Source organism: Phyllostomus hastatus, unplaced genomic scaffold, assembly GCF_019186645.2.
Source record: "Phyllostomus hastatus isolate PE091 unplaced genomic scaffold, TTU_PhHast_1.1 phas_contig_16, whole genome shotgun sequence".
NCBI lineage: Eukaryota > Metazoa > Chordata > Mammalia > Chiroptera > Phyllostomidae > Phyllostomus > Phyllostomus hastatus.
In genome coordinates, this window is record NW_025333643.1 from 12,010,951 (window position 1) to 12,031,554 (window position 20,604).

The 20,604-nt window shown below is 41.3% G+C and overlaps 1 protein-coding gene across 3 annotated transcripts in view; it reads left to right on the forward strand.

Moving 5' to 3' along the window:
• Window positions 1-20,604, forward strand: part of CACNA2D3 (calcium voltage-gated channel auxiliary subunit alpha2delta 3) — an 857,676-nt gene that overhangs the window by 757,771 nt on the left and 79,301 nt on the right. For all 3 annotated transcript variants that reach the window (XM_045832366.1, XM_045832367.1, XM_045832368.1), the window contains 2 exons: window positions 9,249-9,311; window positions 12,414-12,484. In XM_045832366.1, the coding sequence (XP_045688322.1) occupies window positions 9,249-9,311; window positions 12,414-12,484 (134 nt within the window). The remainder of the gene's footprint in view (window positions 1-9,248; window positions 9,312-12,413; window positions 12,485-20,604) is intronic.

Consider the following 20,604-nt stretch of genomic DNA (forward strand, 5'->3'; position numbering starts at 1 on the left):
TAGAAAAAAAAATGTACCATCGCCTTAAGTCTGTCTATTATACTTACGTTTTTACAGAATTCAACTCTACACACCCTCTACCCCATGTTTCAGAGCAATCAGACAAGCAGTGGCCTTTCCCTGTGACTCCAGTAGCCTTCCTCTCCTGTGTTAGCTAAACATTAGTCAATACATAAACTGGAACTTATAAATAATCATATACTTATATTCCTTCTGGTTACCACAGGGATTAAAGAAATCCTAGCCAAACATAATTTCAAACAGAAAACATGGATTAGAAGTATATTTCAAAAAAGTAGGCAAAGGAAAAACAAAGAGATGTAAAAGGGGGAAGTTAAATCATACAATGCTCAGTCCCCAAAGATCTGGCTACCAGTTAAAAAAAAATCATAATTGTTAATGGGTCATTATCCAAAAAGTAAAACCAAAATAATCAGCTTTTCAGAAAAAGCCCAACTTTTTCTGTCAAAAAAAATAAATTTTCCATAGCAAAGAGCATCCGATGATGTTTTATGACCAACCACCTTTTTAGTAAGTTTGGGTCTGCCATTCACAGGACAGACAAGTGGCCTCAAACCTCTTCTCTGTCTTTGAGACATATATTGTCATATTGGAGTGCTCAGCTCAAAACAACACAGCTGAACAATAATATTAATTTAGCCTTTAACTTGTAGGTACAGTTACTAATTTTAATTAGTTGTAAGAAAATGGAGGATAGCTGGTTCATTAGTTGGGTGATTGAATGAATGGCTGGCTGGCTGGTGGGATGAATGGCAGCTTGCATAGTTGTTTGATTGGTTGATTGGTTAGCCATAGTTGTTTGTTCATTTGTTTGGTTGGCTGGTTAGCTCATTGGATGGGTTGCTGGTTGATTCATTGATTAGTTGGTTACTAGTTTATTGTTTGGATGCTAGATGGATGGTTGGTTAAACAATTTGATTAATAAAGCCAAAGGCAGTAAATTTTCTACAACCTACCCAGCCTCTGTGCAGCCTCACATATAAAACAAGTGGAGCCTTGACTGGTGTGGCTCAGTGGATTGAGTGTCAGTCTGTGAACCAAAGGGTTGCCAGTTTGATTCCCAGTCAAGGCACATACCTTTGTTGTAGGCCAGATCCCCAGTAGGGGACACACAAGAGGCTACCACACATTGATGTTCCTCTCCCTCTCTTTCTCACTCCTCTCCCTTCTATCTAAAAATAAATAAAAAATATTTTTTTAAAATGGAAATGACAACTAGAATAGTCATCAAATTCACAATTAAAATTAGCATTTTGTTAAAGTGGAAATGGATTCCCATTTAGAAAAATACAGTATACGTTTGTTTTTGAATGACTGATTTCACAGGTGATAGAGCATGGTAGTTAAAAGTGCAGACTATGGAGTTAGGATAGATTCAAATCATAAGTTTTGACAGTAATAAGCTACAAGACCTTGGACAATTTTCTGAACCTTTATGCCTCAGTTTCCTCACAGAGTAAATGGTGAAGAATGAATGAGATATGAAAAATGCATGGCACAGCTCTAGGCAAATGCTAAGCAGTCAATAAATGTTAACTATAAGCCAAAAATGTCTGCAGATGTTTTTCTTCCCTTTGAGTAGTGGCTCACGTGAATCTAAAACCTCGGTCAGCAGTGGCACAAGCACTTTAGCACACTTGACGATTTCTCCTGGGCACAGCAAGCACAAGGCGAGTTGCCTTCCTCACCACTAACAATCATCTTTAGCAGCCATTGTGATAACCCTCCATTCAAATTTCATGTAAAGGTTCACAAAATTTGAAAATTAAGCATTGATTTTGCTCTGATTTCTGAATGTTTGATCTGATCTCAAATGTTTTCATTTTGTACTTTGAAACTATTATCCATTTCCCATTTTGACTCTAATTTTGGCTTCAGGCAGCCAATTGACATAGCTTTCAATGGAAAAACCAGTCCTGTCTTCCTGCTGAGGCCCCATTCCAACATTTCGGCAGACTCTTTCCATGTGTCATTCTCCTTTCATAACTTTTAATTAAGCCTTTGAGACCAGCCGTGTCCCTCCTTTTCCCCAACTGCCCTCAAGTGATCAGGTCCCCATTAAAAACAGCTGGTGGGGCTTATTAAGGTCACATGCTTATGGCTTCTTCTCATCACAGAAGACCTGGCCCAACTCCCTCAGATGTATCTGCCATGCTTTGCCTCCAATCCATTCCAGTCCCTCTATCTCACCCATCAGTGGATTCCACGGGCCTTCACAAATACCCTAGGCTGGTGGGTGGAGTCAGCATGACCAGATGTCATCCCACCTTATAGAAAGACATCTTTGGTTGGTCCAGGCAGTCCTGGGGCCATGTGTCTTCGAGGGGCTGGTTCTGAGTTTGAGTGAAGATGTTTAACGAGCCCCATTCCACTAAGGGTGACTGTTAACTTCAAAGCACAGAGACAATACTTATATCTACCTTCATTGCTTCAAAACGTGTTTACTGAGCCCATTTTATGTGTCTGGTACCACTTAACCCCTGGAAGTCAATGGGAAGCAGAGTTATAAGTGGCCTTTGTCTTCTAGGAGCTCACTGCTTAGCAGAGGGAGATCATGTCTGTGATTGTCAATTTAATAAGTGCTGTGAGTTAAACTAACATAGGCTGGTCAGAGAAGGCTTCTCTGAGGAGTAACATTTAAGTCAACTGAAGACAAAGAAGGAGATGAGATGGAAGACAATACTCAGAGCATGAGACACCCTTTACAGGCAGAACTCACCCCTTGCAAGGTGCTGAGGTGGCAAAGGGTATTGTGGTCTATGGAAATGAGGTTGGCATTCAGACAGAAGGGAAGAAAGAGGACCATGCCCACCTCTGGTGTGTCTGCCCCATGGGAACCATTGTTTCCTTACTCTTCTCATTCTCTTTTCCCACTCACTTTCCTACCAGCGCCTGATGAAGGCACAGTATTTTGCAAAGAGACCAGAAGATGAGAAGTTTCTCTCCTACTGAGGTATTTGAAGGAGGTGTGAAGGCAGCAAGAGAGTAGAAAACTATATTCAAAATCAGCTGCCACCCTCTCTTGTTCAAAGGAATAGAGACTAATAGTAATGATTAGACTGAGTAAGACCTTTTAGGCATTTCCTCTGGAATCTGAAAGGCCTCTTTGAAATATGACAAGCTGGGGGGAGGCTAAATCAAGTAGCTAGGTACCTCCACTTCTGGAACCCCCAGTTCATCCAGTGGAATAGCTACTGAGGGCACAGGCACACGTGACTCCCACCAGGCACTTCTGTTCAAAGTGACCTTTCTGCAATATATTTTTCAAAAGACAGTATTTTTGAACAAACCAGATGGAAACAAACTCATACATACAGAGAATTCATTGATGGTTGCCAGATAGGATGGGGATCAGTGGGCTGGGTAAAAAAGTTGAAGGGATTAAGATGTACAAATTGGTAGTTACAGAATAGTCACAGGGATGTAAAGTACAGCATAGGGAACATAGTCAATAATATTGTAATAACTGTGTATGGTGCCATGTGCGTACTAGGGTGATGATCATGTCATAAATTTTATAAATGTCTAACCACTATACTGTATGCCCAAAACTAATAAAATACTGTATGTCAACTGTAACTGAAAATAAATTTGTTATCTTTAAAAGACAGTATTTTGATATGATAGTTGACCTATGATGAAAGGATGCATCAAGTTATCTGATGTAAGGGTCAGTCTGTTCCATACTCAAAATATTAGGGATCAGATTGTGAGACCTCGGGAAATATCATGTAAGAAGTGTCACCTTATGTGCCTGAGATGCAGAGACTCAGGCCTCACCCTCAGATGTAAGAACCCAGCTCTCTCCCTTTTCCCTTCTGTCTCTTCCTTCCTCTCTTCTTTCTCCCCACAAATTAAAACAACAAGCAGTACAATACTGGGCTTCTTCGTGATCATTGCTCAGCCTGCACCAATCAAAACAAACAAAAGTGCCCCCCCCACCCTGTCAAACGAAAGACAGAACAAAAAGCAACCAATCTCTACCAACCTGCCTTCAACAGCCTCTTGTTATAAACTATGGAACAACTTTCCTTTCTGGGAAATTCTAAACTTGCAGCATCAGGATACTTGATGGCATACAGTAGGTGACCAATAAGCATTATTTGCTGATGCATGTAAGCACAGGATTTTGGAGGACTTCCTATCCACTCAGCACTTCACATCAGGCTTAGCATTTTCACTCACCCTCCCACTTAATCTTCTCAACAACCCTATGAAATAGGTGTTGCTATCTCCATCTTTCAGATAAGAAAACTGAGACTCAGAGTGTTAACAGACTTTGCCCAAACTCACACTGATAGCAAATGTCAGAATCTCTTATTCTCAAGCTAGTATCTTAGCCCCCTGGGGACTGATACCACCTTTCTGTTAACACAAGCTTGGTGCTCTGTCTTCCTCCCCAGGTCCCCTGCCTCACGAGCTCTCCTTACTGTTTGTGACTGCCTGAGTTTCATGGACTGGTTTGGAGCTTTATCTTCAGGTTCTGCCTGTTCTGCCTTTGTGCCCTGGAATCAGATTTCTCTGAGTAATATTGTGTCATCAAATAATTGAAGAAAGATATCTTGAAAAAAAAAAAAAACTTCTCTCTGCCTCTCTCCTTCCTCCTTGTCCTTATCTTTCAATTTTTTCAAACAACCTCATCCCTAGATGTTTTGTCAAAGAAGGCCGTAGAGTAGGTGCTCACAATATCTGTCAAAACTTAAAGCTCCTAATTTCTCCAATTTCAGCCTGTCTGTCTACCTGTGGACAGGGCGATGGGCAGACACCTTCCAAGATGTTTGCCTTAATTTGGGGGGAAAGTAGCCTAGTGAGGGAAAGCTGAGAAAATATCTATTCCATTTCCTTTTACTGATGGGAGAGTATGGAGAAGTCAATTGAACATTATTTATTGTAAAGAGACACAGAGGAAACAATTGGCCAGACTGGAATCTGGCTAATTCTGTGCCAACTAGTCTATAGCCCAGTATCCTGCTCACCTAATTCCAGTGAGCTTATTTCACTCCACTGCATTTCCAAATAAAAATTTAGTCCAAGTAGTCATTGGTGGGGGTGTCTGTTCAGGAAGTCATCATGGTGACTAAATTTACCTAACATAAAAGTATTGCTCACGAAAACTTAACACCACTCATCAGAGTTGGTGACCCCCCTCTGCATCCATGACCCAGCATCCTTCCTTTTGACCTGTGATTTTCTCCATGACCTGTAAATCGCAACATTGGCAGTATCTGTTTTTGCTTAATAGAGTGGCCAGTCTATTAATAATCTATGTAACCTTGAAATTCACACTTACTTATAACCAAGTACAGTATGGCATCTTCTCTGCTACCAGTCCCTGTCAGGGAATACTAATCTAACAAGGAAAACATGAATTAAAACGAATGTTAAATGGAAGCATGGTCCAAAAAGTAAATGCCAATTGGTACTCAGTATAAGCTGAGCAAACGCAACTCCCCAGCCCTTACCAAAGAGAACATGTCCACTGTGCTGGAGTGGATGTGAGGTTCTTTGGAGCAAGTGGAAGCTTAGGCAAGTTGTCCTCTAGGAGCCTTGGCCAGCACCCCCCTCATTCCTCTTTTCATTATCAGTGGGTAGGATGCAGACCAATCTGACCACATGGAGTGGAACATCAAGTTCACTTTTAGATTCTGGCCTATAATGGGCTTTTTTCTTCCATAGATTGTTCCTTAGCAAGTGATAAGGTTGTAGAAAAAATCCCCTCAACTGTATTTGGACTAAGACTTTTGGTTTCAGATATTAACTTAAGAAGCGTGTGTTTGGGGAGCTCAGGGACCTACAATTGGGGTCAACACTGCTTTATAAAATGGCCCCAAAGACCAGTCACCTTTGTTGTTTTTAATTGTCTTCAGCCCTAATAATAATAACACACTAAACACTTGGTATCTTGACTGATCTGGCTGTTTTTTCTGCCATTTGTTGTGTATCCTCAGGCAACATGTGGCAGATAAGATCTGTCCTTGGCTGTATGTATGCTAAAAGATTGTTTTTTTCCAAACAAGCAACACCTTCCATGAACAGGTCATAATTATGTCCAGGAGAAGTAGTGGGCTTCAGAGTCCCATAGCACTGGACTCATGTTCTACTTGCTTCATTGTGTGACCTTGGGGAGGGTAACATCTCTGGGCCTCAGTCCTCTCCTCTGAGAGGGCAATCCCTACTTGACAGTGTGACAAGTAAGGACTGTATTGGTCGTCCTATAGCTGTCATTCTTCTGCTGTTATGATTATTGTTATTGTTATTTCTATTAAGTAATAATATTATTATTAGAGAGGATCACATGTTTCCTGGAAAATGTCTTTGAGTGAAAATTTTCAACTGGTGTTCCCCCAGGCTTGCCATCTTTCTATTTTTACAGATTGGTTTTCCAAGTCCTGAGTTGAAGCATCCCTCTCTCCTGCTCTAGACTCTCTCCTCTGTTCCTTTCACCCCAGAAGAGAGTGAGGGGAGGGGGGATGCTTGAGAAGTGGGTCTCCAAATGGCCAGCCTGCCCCAAGACTGCTGGCTAGGATAAGGAGCACAGAGGTCCCCATGTGCAAACACCAAAGACCCAGGGCAACTAAGGGAACATTTCTTTGAAATTTTGTCTCTAAATGATAGGAAATTGTAAAAATACATTTATTCTATTTAACAAACTTGGGTTAGAATTGCAATTGTACCCTAATTCTCCAAACAAAAAATAAACTTTTTTGAGTCTGGAACACAATCGGCCCTTGAACAATGCGGGGTTTAGAGGCACCACCCCCGAACAGTCAAAAGTCCACGTATAAGTTTTGGCTCCTCCCAAACTAAACAGACTAAATGACTGATAGGCTACTGTTGACCAGAAGCCTATCAATAACCAATAATGTTACCAAAAATGTAAACAGTCGATTTTAACAAAATGTGTGTTATATGTATTATATATGTACCTATGTATTACATATGTATACATGTATTATATGTGATTCTAATACAATGTATGTTATATGTATTATATAATGTATCCTTACAATAAAGTAAGCTAGAGAAACTCATAAGAAGAGAAAATACATTTACAGTATTTATTTTAAAAAATCCACATATAAATGCACCAGCACAGTTCAAACCCAGGTTGTTTAAGAATCAACTGTATAATGTTTCTGATAAAATTATAATACATCACAATATAGACTCTTTCACCATGCATTTGATTTTCTGAGAACAATCACACAGAAGCTCAAAGATAGTAGAGTTGGATCAATTTTCCCAGGAGCTTCTCTTGGTCCCTTGCTTTTGAAATCACTCTCTTTGGAAGCATTTTTCTTATTGTCTGCAGTGATTTTTCCTTTCTTCACATGTTACCTCTGACAGGTTCTTATGTGCTAAGGGCTTCCTTGGTGACTAGAGCCGATCTCCAGCAACACTTTCATGGACTTCACAAAATCTTGCCTCTTTCTCAGGATTTTCAATTGACTTTATGATCTGTTTGCCTTGTACCTGCCTTGTCTAATATTTACAACACTAGACAAGCAGAGAGATATTGACCAAAGATACAAATCCCATAGCAAGAATATTAATTGGCTAGGGATGTTTGAGTGGGAACTAATTTTATAATTAGGGATGGGAGATGGTTTACAATGACTTTTGATTCCTATACTCCTGGAGAGTCGATATCTGAATATGAAAGACACTCAGCCTGTATTTCTTGATTGAATGGAGGTTAACCATCATTTGCTTCTGTGTCTAGACCTCCAAATGAGGATCATGACTTTCAAATGATCAAGGATATGGATTTGTCTAATATGACCCAATGTAAAGTGGGTGAAAACTCACTGGAATACTAACATAATCTAAAAAAAAAAAACTGCTGTTGAAAATAACTTTCTACAGTGATAGAGATGTCTAAAAGGAGAATCATTAGCTACAACTAGTGTGGAACACTTGAAATGTGACTAGTGCAACCAAGGAACTGGATTTTTAATGTTATTTAATTAACTTCAAATTACACTTAAATCTGCATGTAGCTACTGGCTGCCATATTGGATAGCACAGCTCTGTGAGGTTGCTTCCAAAATGCTGTCTCCTAAAAATGGAGAAAGTTTGTCAAGATTCCACCAGGCCCAAAGTTATATGCACACAGCTAAGAGCTTCTTCAAATAGCAAGAGTGTGCCCAAGTCATTCACCTGGCCTCTTTGAATAACCAAGAGAAACTCCATGGCTCATCAAAGCAGCCAACTCTTTCATAAGAGGTGCTAGCAGGCTTTTCATTTTCTGCTAATTCTCCACTACTGCCTAGTAATAGAGGATGAATCTTTCTGACCAACTCTGGGCTGTACCTTGGTGCCAGACTAAAACCAACTTCATGGATAGGTAAATGTCCCTGAAACACCAGCCCTGCAGTGGCCTGGAGCAAGGGGGAATTTAGCTCAGGGTAAAGATATGTTACAAATTAAATGTTGCAGTTGGTATGCAAAGCTGCAATAAATAGAAACTGAGTTACATCAAGGACGGAATTAAACCTTAAGTTTAAACTCCACAGCACTGTAATTAAAACTTAGCCTGTAGCAAATCATTCACTTGAGATTAAAGTAGTGTGGGGGAAGCAGAGGTTTGGGCTTACCTTGCTTTCCACAATTTATAAGTCTGAGCTACCAAAAGCTAACAGCCCTGCCCCCAAATCCAGCTCCCAATTAAAAACACAGTTTGAAAACCTTTAGGAGGCCTGAGGGGCCCCTTTAACAGAAGTCTGCCCCTTCCCCCGCCCCTGCCTAAGTCTATGAACAAATTAAAAAATATTACCTGGTCCCCTGATGGTCTTCTGAGCTGACACGGTGTTTTCATTAATACATCATTAGAGTAATGACATTGTGCTGGCATTTTGCTTTCAAAACAGCCTGCACTTCAACCACTGTGAATACAGACTCGTGGTCTCTGATCAGTTTGCTCCTGACAAATATTATTCATTTAAAGAAGAAAAGGAAGATAGGCTGTAATTAATAACTTTTAATGTATACTCTTTTATCCTAATCTGGGATGTTCAGGATGGTGCATAGTGTTTTATTTTTGTTTGTTAGTTTTGCAAAGTAAACATGGGTAAGTTTAACCATGGCCTTAACTCCTAGAGCCAGCAGGCATTTTCAGTTCTCCCCAAACAACCTAAAATAGGTTTCTCTCCTGTTGGAAGTACGTCATTTTGTGTAAAAGCAGTCTGAGGATACAAAGTTGAAACTGTGGTATTTTTATTTTCTAGACTGTGAACTGTTACCTCATAGACAATAATGGATTTATTCTGGTGTCTGAAGACTACACACAGGTGAGTGAGAAACTTCTACCAACTCCAAGTCAGGAGTTCAGAATGTGCTTGAGTCAGGGAAAACAAATTATGGTGTTAAAACTTGGAGACAATGATATATATTTAAGAGGTAATAGCAGGAGATTATAAAACCTTATTTCCATCCTTCTAAGAATGTCACAGCTTACTTCTCAGCAGGCCCCAAAGAGTTTTTACCTCCCACTGGGGGTTGTTGAGGGGGGGGATGCAGAGCCCAAGGTCTGTTCTCTCACTCATAAAATGTTCAATTTATAGAACTCTATGCCTCAAGGGTAGAGGTGCCTTAAAGAGTTTGGGCAATTTTAAGGAGGTTTCCTCCTTTTGATATTTTATCTTCATATATATATAATTTATATATACACACAGACACAGATATATATATCCCAACATAATTATTCTTTATGGCTTTCTTTCTGGTTTTTGCCTTTTAAAAATCAGTAATCTGAGTTCAAGGATTAATTTGGGCACTCCACACTGAGGGAGAAGAATCCAGAGACAGACAAAGAATGTTCTTCATTGGAGGGAGCCCTGTGCAGGGCGGGGGCAGGAGGGAAAGAGATTGGGAAAGAAAAAAAAAAAACAAGCTATGGGGCTGAGCACAGAAATCTCCTGTGTATTCAGAAATCAAAATAAGTGTTAACATCCATAGCATTAAAACTCTGTGCATTAAAACATGTTTTTGTGATTAGAAGTTAAATTAGCATACTAAAAAAGGCAAAATACAGCAGCATTAGCAGTGTGGTGTAATATAGAGGTAGGGCAGATGGTTCCCAGTGGGAGCTCTCTTCCTCAACCAGTCTTGTGTACATCACGTGACCTGCCTGGGCCTCCTGGAAGGCTCTGTAAAAGGTAAATGGCTGACTACATAGGCTTCTTCTCACTGTAACATCTGAGGACATGAAGTCCCATTTAAATCATTTGAAATTCTTTAGTAGCCAACAGCACAATAGGCCCATTATTGCCTACTAAGTTAATTAATTGTCCTTAAGTGTGGCTTTTAGGGTCAGAGTTTAATGCCCATTACTTTATAAATACTGGCTGGAGATAACATGTAGAATTTTGCTTGTTTCCTCTCTGTCCATTAGATTGTTATGGGATTTTTAAATGCACCTTTGATGAGTGAAAACTCATACTACATATTAAGACTCAAACTGCCCACACCCATCTGCTCAGATGCTGAACATTGCCGGACATGGGACAGTTCATGGATATTAGATAAGAGGAATAAGCCAGTGAAACAAGGCCAGTCTCTGAGGGAACAGGGAAGTTCGTAGGCCTGTGGTAATGTGCCCGTTTGGCTGGGAAAGGAACCAATAAGATACTCATCATACAATGACACAGAGAAACTAGACTTGGCTGTGAGCATGCTGTAGTATTACAGATGCTAAATTATAATGGTGTATACCTGAAACTTACAATGTGATGAACCAATGTTAGCTCAGCTAAAAAAAAAAAAAGGAAGACTCATTGATGGAGCAAGAACACAAATTAATAACCTATGAGAAGGAACTCTGTCCTTCCTCCATAATCAGGAAGGGCTAAGATAAGAGCTGCTCCTTGGGGAGGAAGGGCGTGGTGGGTATCTTCCAGCGTGAGTCCTGGAACAGCCAACAACAACACAAACCACTAACATAGTGACTCAGACTAAGCCCCAGTCCTTCTCGTGGGCTGTGTTCCCTGCTGTGTCTTTCTGTGGAGCAGGCCCGCAGCACTGCTCTGGGAGCCTGGCTCTGCCTGGGCTCGTTCGATGTTGTCTGGTTTCCTGCACCCCTATTAGGATAATTCTCCTCCATTTAACAACCAGTTCCATTGACACTGACGTATTTACACACGTGAAACACTAAAGTCCTTCTCACTCTTAATGGCCTTGAATGCCTCCAGTTTGCCAAAGGTTCCAAGGGTCCTTTGAATTAGAAAGGCAATGCTCAATATTCAGTCAGTGAAATGGTTCCTATTTCTTCCACCTCTCTTTCTTGGCTTTTTGGCAAAGTGTATATAAGCCTTTCTGCCTGAAAACTCTGAGGAGCGTGATTAAAGGTCACTCAGTTGTAAATGCAATTGGGATTTAGTTAATGCAAAGCCTATGAGATGTATTAATTCAGGCTCTTAGAGTAATGCCCTCCACCCAACCACACATAAGCCATAAATCCTCACAGCAGCTGCAGTAGAGATAGGGATTCTCTGCTGGTCTACCCTGGCTCCTTCCAGGGCATTGCCAGGGGAAGACTGTTGCCCCAAATTCTGTTCCTTGCACTGCACACACCCTTCCCCAGGAGACACCAATGGACACAGCCCCAGGAGTCTGGAGGGATGCATGAGGATGTTAATCCTTTATTCCACCATTCCCAGTTGGCAGATCTTGGCCAGTGCCAAGAACTAGACTTGCAAAAGCATCAGCCTGGTGGTGGGGAAGGACTGCTAGGCCTCAATGCCCTGATGATAGCCCCAGAGAAGGGGTAAGCCTTTGGAAAGCCGCTTGTCATGCTATCTCCTCAAGGGCTGGACTGTCTTATTCCTTATCAACATATGAACTGCCTGTGGACAAAATGAGAGTGTTGCTCAGAAAGTCATTTTGAGAAAGGATGTATTCTCAACCATAGGCAATTTATAGGACTGATGAAGAAAACTGTTATATTTCCCTAAACAGGTCATCCAGGAATTATAAACAATTCTTTTTATTAATGCTTAGGAAGCCCTTTCATAGCCTGTTTCTGTCTATATGAAGTAGGGTTTTAATCACAGGGATTTAGTGCAGATTAATGCTCACTCTATCCGAGGGTCACAGTGTATGTGTGTGCTTACATGTGGTTGTGTGTGCATTGTGTTTAATCCCAGCCCCCAGCGCGTGTTATGCAACGCAACACCCTCCCACCCTGCCGTGCATTGTGCTTACTATCTGCTTCCTAGTTTACTCTGTAATCCCATACATTCTCATGACTATTAAGACCTTCCCCACTTTTATGTAACAGTCCCCAGAACCTGCCCTGTGCTCCTGTCAGTTCCTGTGTCCATTTTTCTTTCTTTTCCACTGTTTGGGCCCATTATTTATGTACACTTCCTCATGGGTCTTCTTTTCTTCCTCAGACTGGAGACTTTTTTGGTGAGGTCGAGGGAGCTGTGATGAACAAATTGTTAACAATGGGCTCCTTTAAAAGGTAAGGATTTTATGGTCCCCTGTGCCCCCCGAGAAAGTTTGCCTAAATAAAATAAAACAAACCAAGGTCAAATAAAGCAAGCCCAGACTTGACCCTGTGGCTGGTTTGTACTTGTGTTCATGCTCCAGAAGATCTCACTGAAATTTGATGCCTCTTGCCTGAGTGTTAAGAGTCTTAGAAACTCAGCTCACAATGAGTTTCCTGTTCACCCAGCCCAGAGTTTATTGGAGGCCAATATTGAAGTTGGAGCCTGCACTGGGGCACAATTACATCAGTCTCAAGCAAGTGATTGCAAGAAAGTAGGAAACATTTTCACCTGGTCAAAAAGGAGGATGTTTGTCTCCCATTGACAAACCAGAGAAGTTTGCTAAAAATCTGGAACTCAGGGATGGCAAGTGATATTTAGAGAATTGTTGATATAATTTTAGAAAATCAAGTGAAAAAGTGAAAAGTCTCAACACTTGCTCCCAGTTGGAGGTAAGTCTAAATCTGCTGCTGGAAGAAAACACAGGTGCTGCCAAATTCCCCTGGTGGCATGCACCATTCAAGTGGGTCCCAAGAGCTCTCACCAACCTTGAGCGAAGCCTCCTCACAGTGTCCGTCCCAGGGATGTCCAGCCATGCTCTTCAGCACACCAAAGTCTGTAGGAAAAGCCATCACCCCAAGAAATCAGGATGCCAGGAATATCTCCCAGGAGTCTACCTGTCTTCCTTCCCTTGGCCTCCCAGGCAATGGCCTTGGAGTGCTGCCTTCATGGACATATTTGAGGCTGTTAAATATATAATAGCAGGAAATACAAGGATGGACCTCACCCACCTGTGAGAAACATTGCACATTGGCTGCCAGTGGGAAGGGCCATCTTCCCAGTTTATGACTCTTCTGCAGCCAAATGGCCAGGAAGTGTTAGCTCAGGAAATCAGACTTTTAAGCCAGTCAACAAGACCAACTGAGCACTGTGCTGAAAGCAGGGAATTCAAAAATGATGACCCAGTTTTTGAGATTCCATAGCCTGTTTGTGCCAGAAGGAGGGAAAAAAGAAGTGATATGAAAATTGGAGAAACTCCAGCACTTCTGTGATCTCTGGCACACTTGCTCCCAGGCCTTCCGAGAGCAGAGCATTCACTCTTGTTCCATTCCTTATTTAAAATTCAAGCACAGTTTCTAAGTTTTTTCCAGGAGTCATGGTGCACATGCTTGAAAACTCTGGTGGAAGCTGGGCTTTGGTTGCTATGGAGTTTTCCTGGGCTTCTGAAAGCTTCCAGGGCAGCTTCTGGCTTGTCTGCCATCCAGGGCACCAGTGGTTTTTCATATCTTTATGTGGATGTGTGCATTTGTATCATGTTAGCATGTTTTCAACTTGGAAGTGGGGGGAGACAAAAGATGAAGAATAATCACACACATGTTTCTCATTTGGAAGCATATTTTTCAACTTCTTTTTTTTTTCCTTTCTCTCTTGGATATTTCTTTCAGACAGTTTGGTGGTAGAAAGAAGGGTTGTAGAGTTGAATTTTAAATTCCTAGGCTTCTCCTTAATGTGGTTGGTATGAATCTAGAATGTTCTTTCACTATGAGAATAGCTAATGTATTTGAGAAAAGGGAAGGGATGGGGACTTTCCTCAATTTTAACAGCAACTACTGTCAACAGGGAGTTACCTGACAAACCTCCTGAGCCTCTTTGAAGGGAACCCACCCTGGAGCCAGGAGAGTATGAGAGTTTGGGCTTAGAGTCAGATGGATGGGGTTCAAATCCAGGCTTTGACATTGACTAGCTAGCTGCATGACTTAGAATAAGTCAAGTTACCTCTCCAAGTGTTGGTTTCCTTATGGGGAAAATGAAGATGATAATAATAATTACTTCCATGGGTTGCTGTCAGAGTTAATGAGATAATAATAAGCATAAAGTTCTTACACGGTGCCTGGCATATATTAAAGGCTCAGTAATTGCTAGCTGCTGCCGTGACTTTTGTTGTTCTGGATCTTTGCTCAGTCTTGGCTTTGCTTTCTCGGCACCAGGAAATGCTTCCTCTGCATTCACCCGGCTCACAGCAGGCTTCCCATGATACCTGGTGATGGGGTCTGCCGTACTGGGGTTCTGCTGTCCTTGAAAGCAGACATTCATTCCCTTGCCCTCTCCAGCATGCAGCGCTACTCACAGCACAGGTTGAGTCCTTTCATTCAGAGATCTGTATTTTGGAAGTACTTGAAGGATGTAGCTGCAAGTAACTGACAGTGCTCTGGGATGGCATCATGCACCTTGTAACTGAGCCCTGCCCCTCCCCAAACCAGGATACATGGAGGCTGTATTGCTCTGGTGACATGGCTGGGCCCAGAGAAAGCTCAGGAACACTCCACTGAGATGACCTTTTTCTTCTTAGCATCTTGACCATTGCCAGGATGGCACAAAGTTTTTTGATTTGATCAGCTTACCCAGTCCTAAAAAAATGAGTTTCATGTACAAGAGCCCTACAAACGATCTCCAGAAAGAGAGCTCAAAGAGAAGAATACCAACTCTCTTTATCAACCTCCATTTTGTAACCTCCCCTGGTCCATATTTGCTGCCTCCCGCTCTGGCCGATTGGGCAGTGGAATCTTTCCTGGATTGTTTAGTCACTTACCTGATGAGCTGATGACCATTCTACTTAGAAATGCCATTGGAGGGAAAGGACACCTGCTTCTGCATCTGCAGTGCCATGCCGAAGGAAGGAATGCCACTGATTTGTGAGACAAATGACCAACTTGAAGGAGCATGTGCAGTCTAAGAGAAAAAATGGTCCCTCTTGGTCATTTAGCTGAGTCTCTGATGTGACTGTCCACCCAACTTGCGTATGACACAGCATCCAGGGGCCCAATAATATACCAGTCACTTCAGCAGTGTGAAAATAATGGTCACCTGGGCCACCTTCCCTGAGCGCCTTCTAAGCAGACCTGGGTGGCACCTAAGAGATTTTACCTCTTGCAGTCCTTTCCAACTCTGTGAGACAGGTATAAACAGGACCAGTTGCAGTCAACAGGTACAGTGCAAAATGAAATTGTAGGTCCCTTGTTCTTAAAGCATCAAGAATTTCAAGACCATGACAGCAGAGCATTAAACCAAGCATAGGACTCTTCTAAGTTCGGGGTTCTGTGCACTTACATAGGCCATGTGCCATTTAACCAGCCCTGGATATAAATATACCCATTTTATAGATGGAAATAATGAGGCTTGGAAAAGTGAATAACCTGACCTAAGTCTCTGTGTAGTGGAGATAGATTTAAACATCCTGCAGTCTGCCCTCAGAGGTAATTTTATAGCTTCTGCCCTTGACCTGGTTCTGTGTAAATTAGTGCCTGTAGCTTCCTTAAGCTGTGTTTGAGAAGTGAAAAATGAATTGGGGAAGATTTTGTCTCAGCAGTATCTTATCTGGAAAAGTAGAATTTTCAAGATGGGAGGCCAGCTGAGTGATAAGATCACCCAGATTTCTTTTAGCTGAAGTTGACAAATTGTTGAACCAAGCCACAGTCCCAGGTTTCACGTGTTTCCTCATGAGATTCCATATGCCTGGTCAGCTTTTTATATTTCAAACAGAGCTTCAGATGCTTCTTCATTCCTATCACAGAACATAAGGGGACTCCCTGAGTAGTGGCTTATTTAGGGTTTTTCATTTCAGTTGTCTTTCTTTTCCACTCATGATCATGCCTAGCAAGAGCCTTACATTCATATTTCTCAAAACCCACATTCTGTGGTTCCCTTTGCTGTCATTGGCAGTGGCATATCCCCTCTTACAACTTCTGAGAGAAAACCTAGTTATGTAGTTTCAAAATATTTTTGTTATAATTCACTTATCCTTCCTCATTTATTTGCCCCCAGTGATGCACATTCAATGTCAAATATCCAGGGAAAAGTGGAAAGATGTAGATAACCAGTCACAGGAGAGTGTCTAAGGATCCTGATAGGGCCTCTGTGACACACTGGACTTGAAAAAAGAAAGCTAGGTTGAGCGCCAGACTCACGACCATGCAGCCTTGGACGGTTTCCTCAGTGTCCTTGAGCCTCAGTTTCTTATGTTACCAAAATATGGACCTGCAGGGAGGGTGGTGAGAATCAGCTAAAACACGATATGTGAAAATGTCATGCAAGTTGGAAAGCTTTGCAAACAGGAGGCAAGATTAGCTCTTGGATAAGAGCTCCAAAATCTGAGATCTTTTCATTTAATTTTCTCTTTTTTAGTCACTAATTACCTCCTCCCCTCCCAAAGATGGTTACTGCACAGCATTTACCTCCACAGTACAGCCATGTGGGTGGACCTGTGGGCCTGGCCTCTGCTGGCATCTCCTGGAAAGCTTTTCAAACACACCTACTCTGGGGCTGCATCCCTGGAGATTCAAGTTGAGTTCTTTGGGGGATGAAGCCTAGGCATTGATGGTTTTTAAAAGCATCCATGTGATTCCCATGTGCAGGCACGGTCAAGAAATATTAAGTTGAAGGCACCTGGTTATCAGTCTGGATGCTGCCCATTTGGGAGCTGCCTGAACTTGGACAACTGTAACTCACTAAATTTCACTTTTCTCTGCAGTGAAATAGAACTGAAAGAATTATTCATATTATTGGGTTGTCCAAAAAGTTCTTTTTAGTTTTTTCCATAAAATAAAAGACACGTTTTTCATTGTCACCAATAACTTTATGGATTTGGATATTTTGAGTATGTTGGCTATTTCCCATGTAGTATAACATTGATTTTTCTCATTAATATCTCCCTTTGGTTGATACCAATTTCAGCTGGTCTACCCAACCATGGAGCATTGTCCAGTGAGAAATCTCTAGTATGAAACTTTGAAAACCACTTTTGATATGTCTGATTAGTAACAGCACCTTCTCCATATACTGCACAAACCTTTTTTGTGTATGTTTTAGTTCCATTTTTACCTTTCTTGATATAATAAAGTATAATATACTGAAAATGTTGTATATTTTCTTCCATCTTCAACATTAAAATGGCTATATAAAAATTCACCAATTTCAATAGGTTTTTCTTTTAAATTCGTGCTGACACAATATAGCCATTACAATATAATCTAACAAAATTGTTTCAAGTGAAGTTAAAGACAACTAAGCTACTAAAGCCATCCTGTAGGAAAAAATGAACAAACTTTTTGGGCAACCCAATATTTGAGAATGAGGGTTAAAAGGAATAATGCATACTTTTTGCAAACATTCTTGTGGTTTCTGCCAAGGGGTCTTCCCTTGTTTTTTGTGTTATCGAATTAAGCCCTGAGAAAGGAAACACCAATTGGGCACACCTGGCCTTTGGCTTGTACAGAAACGGACTGCTTGTTAATAATTTGTTTTTACTTTGGGAGCTACTGATATTTCCTATCTTTCTTGGCTATGTCTTTTCTGTTTTGTTTTATTTTGTTAATTTTATGTACTGGGTGCAACAAGCCTAAGCCTTCACCCCTACAAGACCATTCATACATTACCTGTGGGGCCTGGGGAATGTCCTCCTCACCTTGCCCTACACACATTCATTAATGGAGTTCACTTGTATGCAATTCCCTGTGGTGACTCCTTCTGCTATTTAAATTGCCTTTCTAGAAAGGTGACATATCGGGTAGAATTCAAGGCTTGGACCATTTCTACCCCTGTCTCTATATGATGGAACTACCCAGGCCTGGTGACAGCTGGTGACTGGGAGCTTTCCCTGTCCTTGGTAATTATATTACAATTCAGCAAATGCCCTGGCCTTGGAGTCTAGAGAGTGTTAAAAGAGAAGTCTGTTATGTTTGGATGTCTGCTCTCCTTTAATGCCGACTGCCCTACTGATGTCTAATACTCAACAACTCATGTAATGAATGTAATGGTTTCTTGGCTTCCTGTTGACCTGACCATGTCCACAGAAGTATGCTTTGTCAAAGGTGGTATTGAAGGGAACAAGTAGACAGATTGGCTTGGACAACTGTGTTTCTGGGCCAAACTTTTGGTAGTGCAGAGACATGGAGAGTTCAATGGACCACTCTTTCAAATCCTAAAGCTCAAGAATGCCTGATTACAACAAAAATAAGAGCTGCCCTCATCTTCATCATAATTATGGCATGTCTAATCTATTGAATACTAATTACAGGCAAGCCCTTATTCCAAGTGTTTACATACATTACCTTAATTAATCCCCATAACAACTTTGTGAAATGGAAACTCTAAGCATTTAAGTAACTTGTCAAGTTCATGCACCTCAGTGAGAGAGGGAGATGGAGTTTGAACTCATGTCTCTTGGATTCCAGAATCTAGACCATGATCTATTAACCACCACTTATCTTTCCCATAGTTGAGTATTTTCTTTCTGCAGAGGTATTTATTCATATTTAGGCTTGTTTTGCTTCAGGAGATAGTAAAAGAAAAGTTCTCAATCAAACTTGGAATTCAATGTATTAATTGCTAGCTGGTTCTACTAGAAATAATAGGAAATTACAAAGTAACAAGGGGTTAAAGAACATAGGAGTCTTTTTCTCTTTTGTATGAAGGTAGTCTGAAGATAGTAAGTTAAGGACATCTTGCTGTCATCATGGATGGATGATTACATCTTTTTTAATGTACTTTCCTCCAAGTTGGCTTTTAAATTCAAGGTTACTTCATGGTCCAAAATAGCTGCTGAGATCCAGCCATTACATCTGCAATGTAGTTTGGCAGAAGGAAAATTCAGGGAGGTACAAAAGACCAAGTAAAATTATTTATTAACATTTATTTTTAAAAGATTTTATTTATTTATTTTTGGAGAGAGGAGAAGGGAGGGAGAAAGAGAGGGAAAGAAACATCAACATGTGGTTTCCTCTCACACACCACACCCTGGGGACCTGGCCTGCAACCAGGCATGTGCCCTGACTGGGAATCGAACTGGTGAGCCATTGGTTCATAGGCTGGAACTCAATTCACTGAGCCACACCAGCCAGGAATATTAAAATTTATTTTAATAAATACATTTGAGTTATTAAAGTTGTATCTACTAAAGTATTTACTTCCAAACAACACTTTTGCTTAATCACATGGCCTCACCTAGCTACATAGGAACCTGGGAAAGGTACCTATTGAAAAGCCTGGGTTCAGGTTGGCAGAAGAAGAGAATGGCTATTGGGAAACTGTAGTAGTCTCTGCCACAGTCAGCATGCCCTCGTTTGCTTCAGACCACACAAGTCCTTTACATATTGCATCTGGCTTCCTCTGATATCCACTTTGAAAGTCTTCCAGAGATGAGGCTGTGTTCACAACTCCTAGTTTCCTCCACACCCCACATGTCCAGCACAGCCCTGAACACAAATGGTCATAGCCATGACCTAACTCATTTGTCCATGATGCCTGACTTCAGGCAATGAAAGCAGGAACATTCGATAACACCTATTGGGTTTAACTCATAATAATAATGACGATGATACCAGCACTCGTAGGGACTGATGTACTGAACCTCAGGTACCAGCCCCACACTGTGCTAAGTGCAGTGTAGGCATTATTGCGGTGCAGTTACTATAAAATGTAGACATGGCTTCATGAACTTGGCAGAGCCCAAGGAAGCTCTCCCAGCATCCAACTTTATAGCTTCAAATGGGTTTTGCATTAACTCATTCCCCAAGCAGAATTCAGCTGTTTCCTTCTATTTCTTACCCAAACAAAGAAGCAAACGAAACTTAATCTTTTCTATGTGGGATTAAACATGATTCCATTTTCCCCTTTGGTTTAACAAGTAAAGCTAATTTTCATGGAAGAGATAGGAGAATGGGTAAATAAGGTGCTGGCTAGGTGCACCTCCAGGGCACCCATGCATGTTATCCTTTGACCCACAGTCAAAGCGGATGTGGCTGGGAAAGTGGTACTCTGCTCTGACAGGAGACACAGGTGATTTTGATGCTGGAAGCTTCTTGGGCTCCTGGAGCTATGTTATTTCAGAGGATACTCTCTTCTTGGCTGCGGGGCATTCACATCTGTTTATCAAATCACTGCCACCCTCCAGGGTGACTGGACATTCTGTTCAGTCTTAAGGTCTGTGGCACCTGTCTAATTGATGAGTGAAGCATGCACCCAGTAGTAGTTTGTTAGGGCTACCAGTACAAAGTACTATGTGGCTTGTCTATTTTTTTCATAGTTCTGGTGGCCAGAT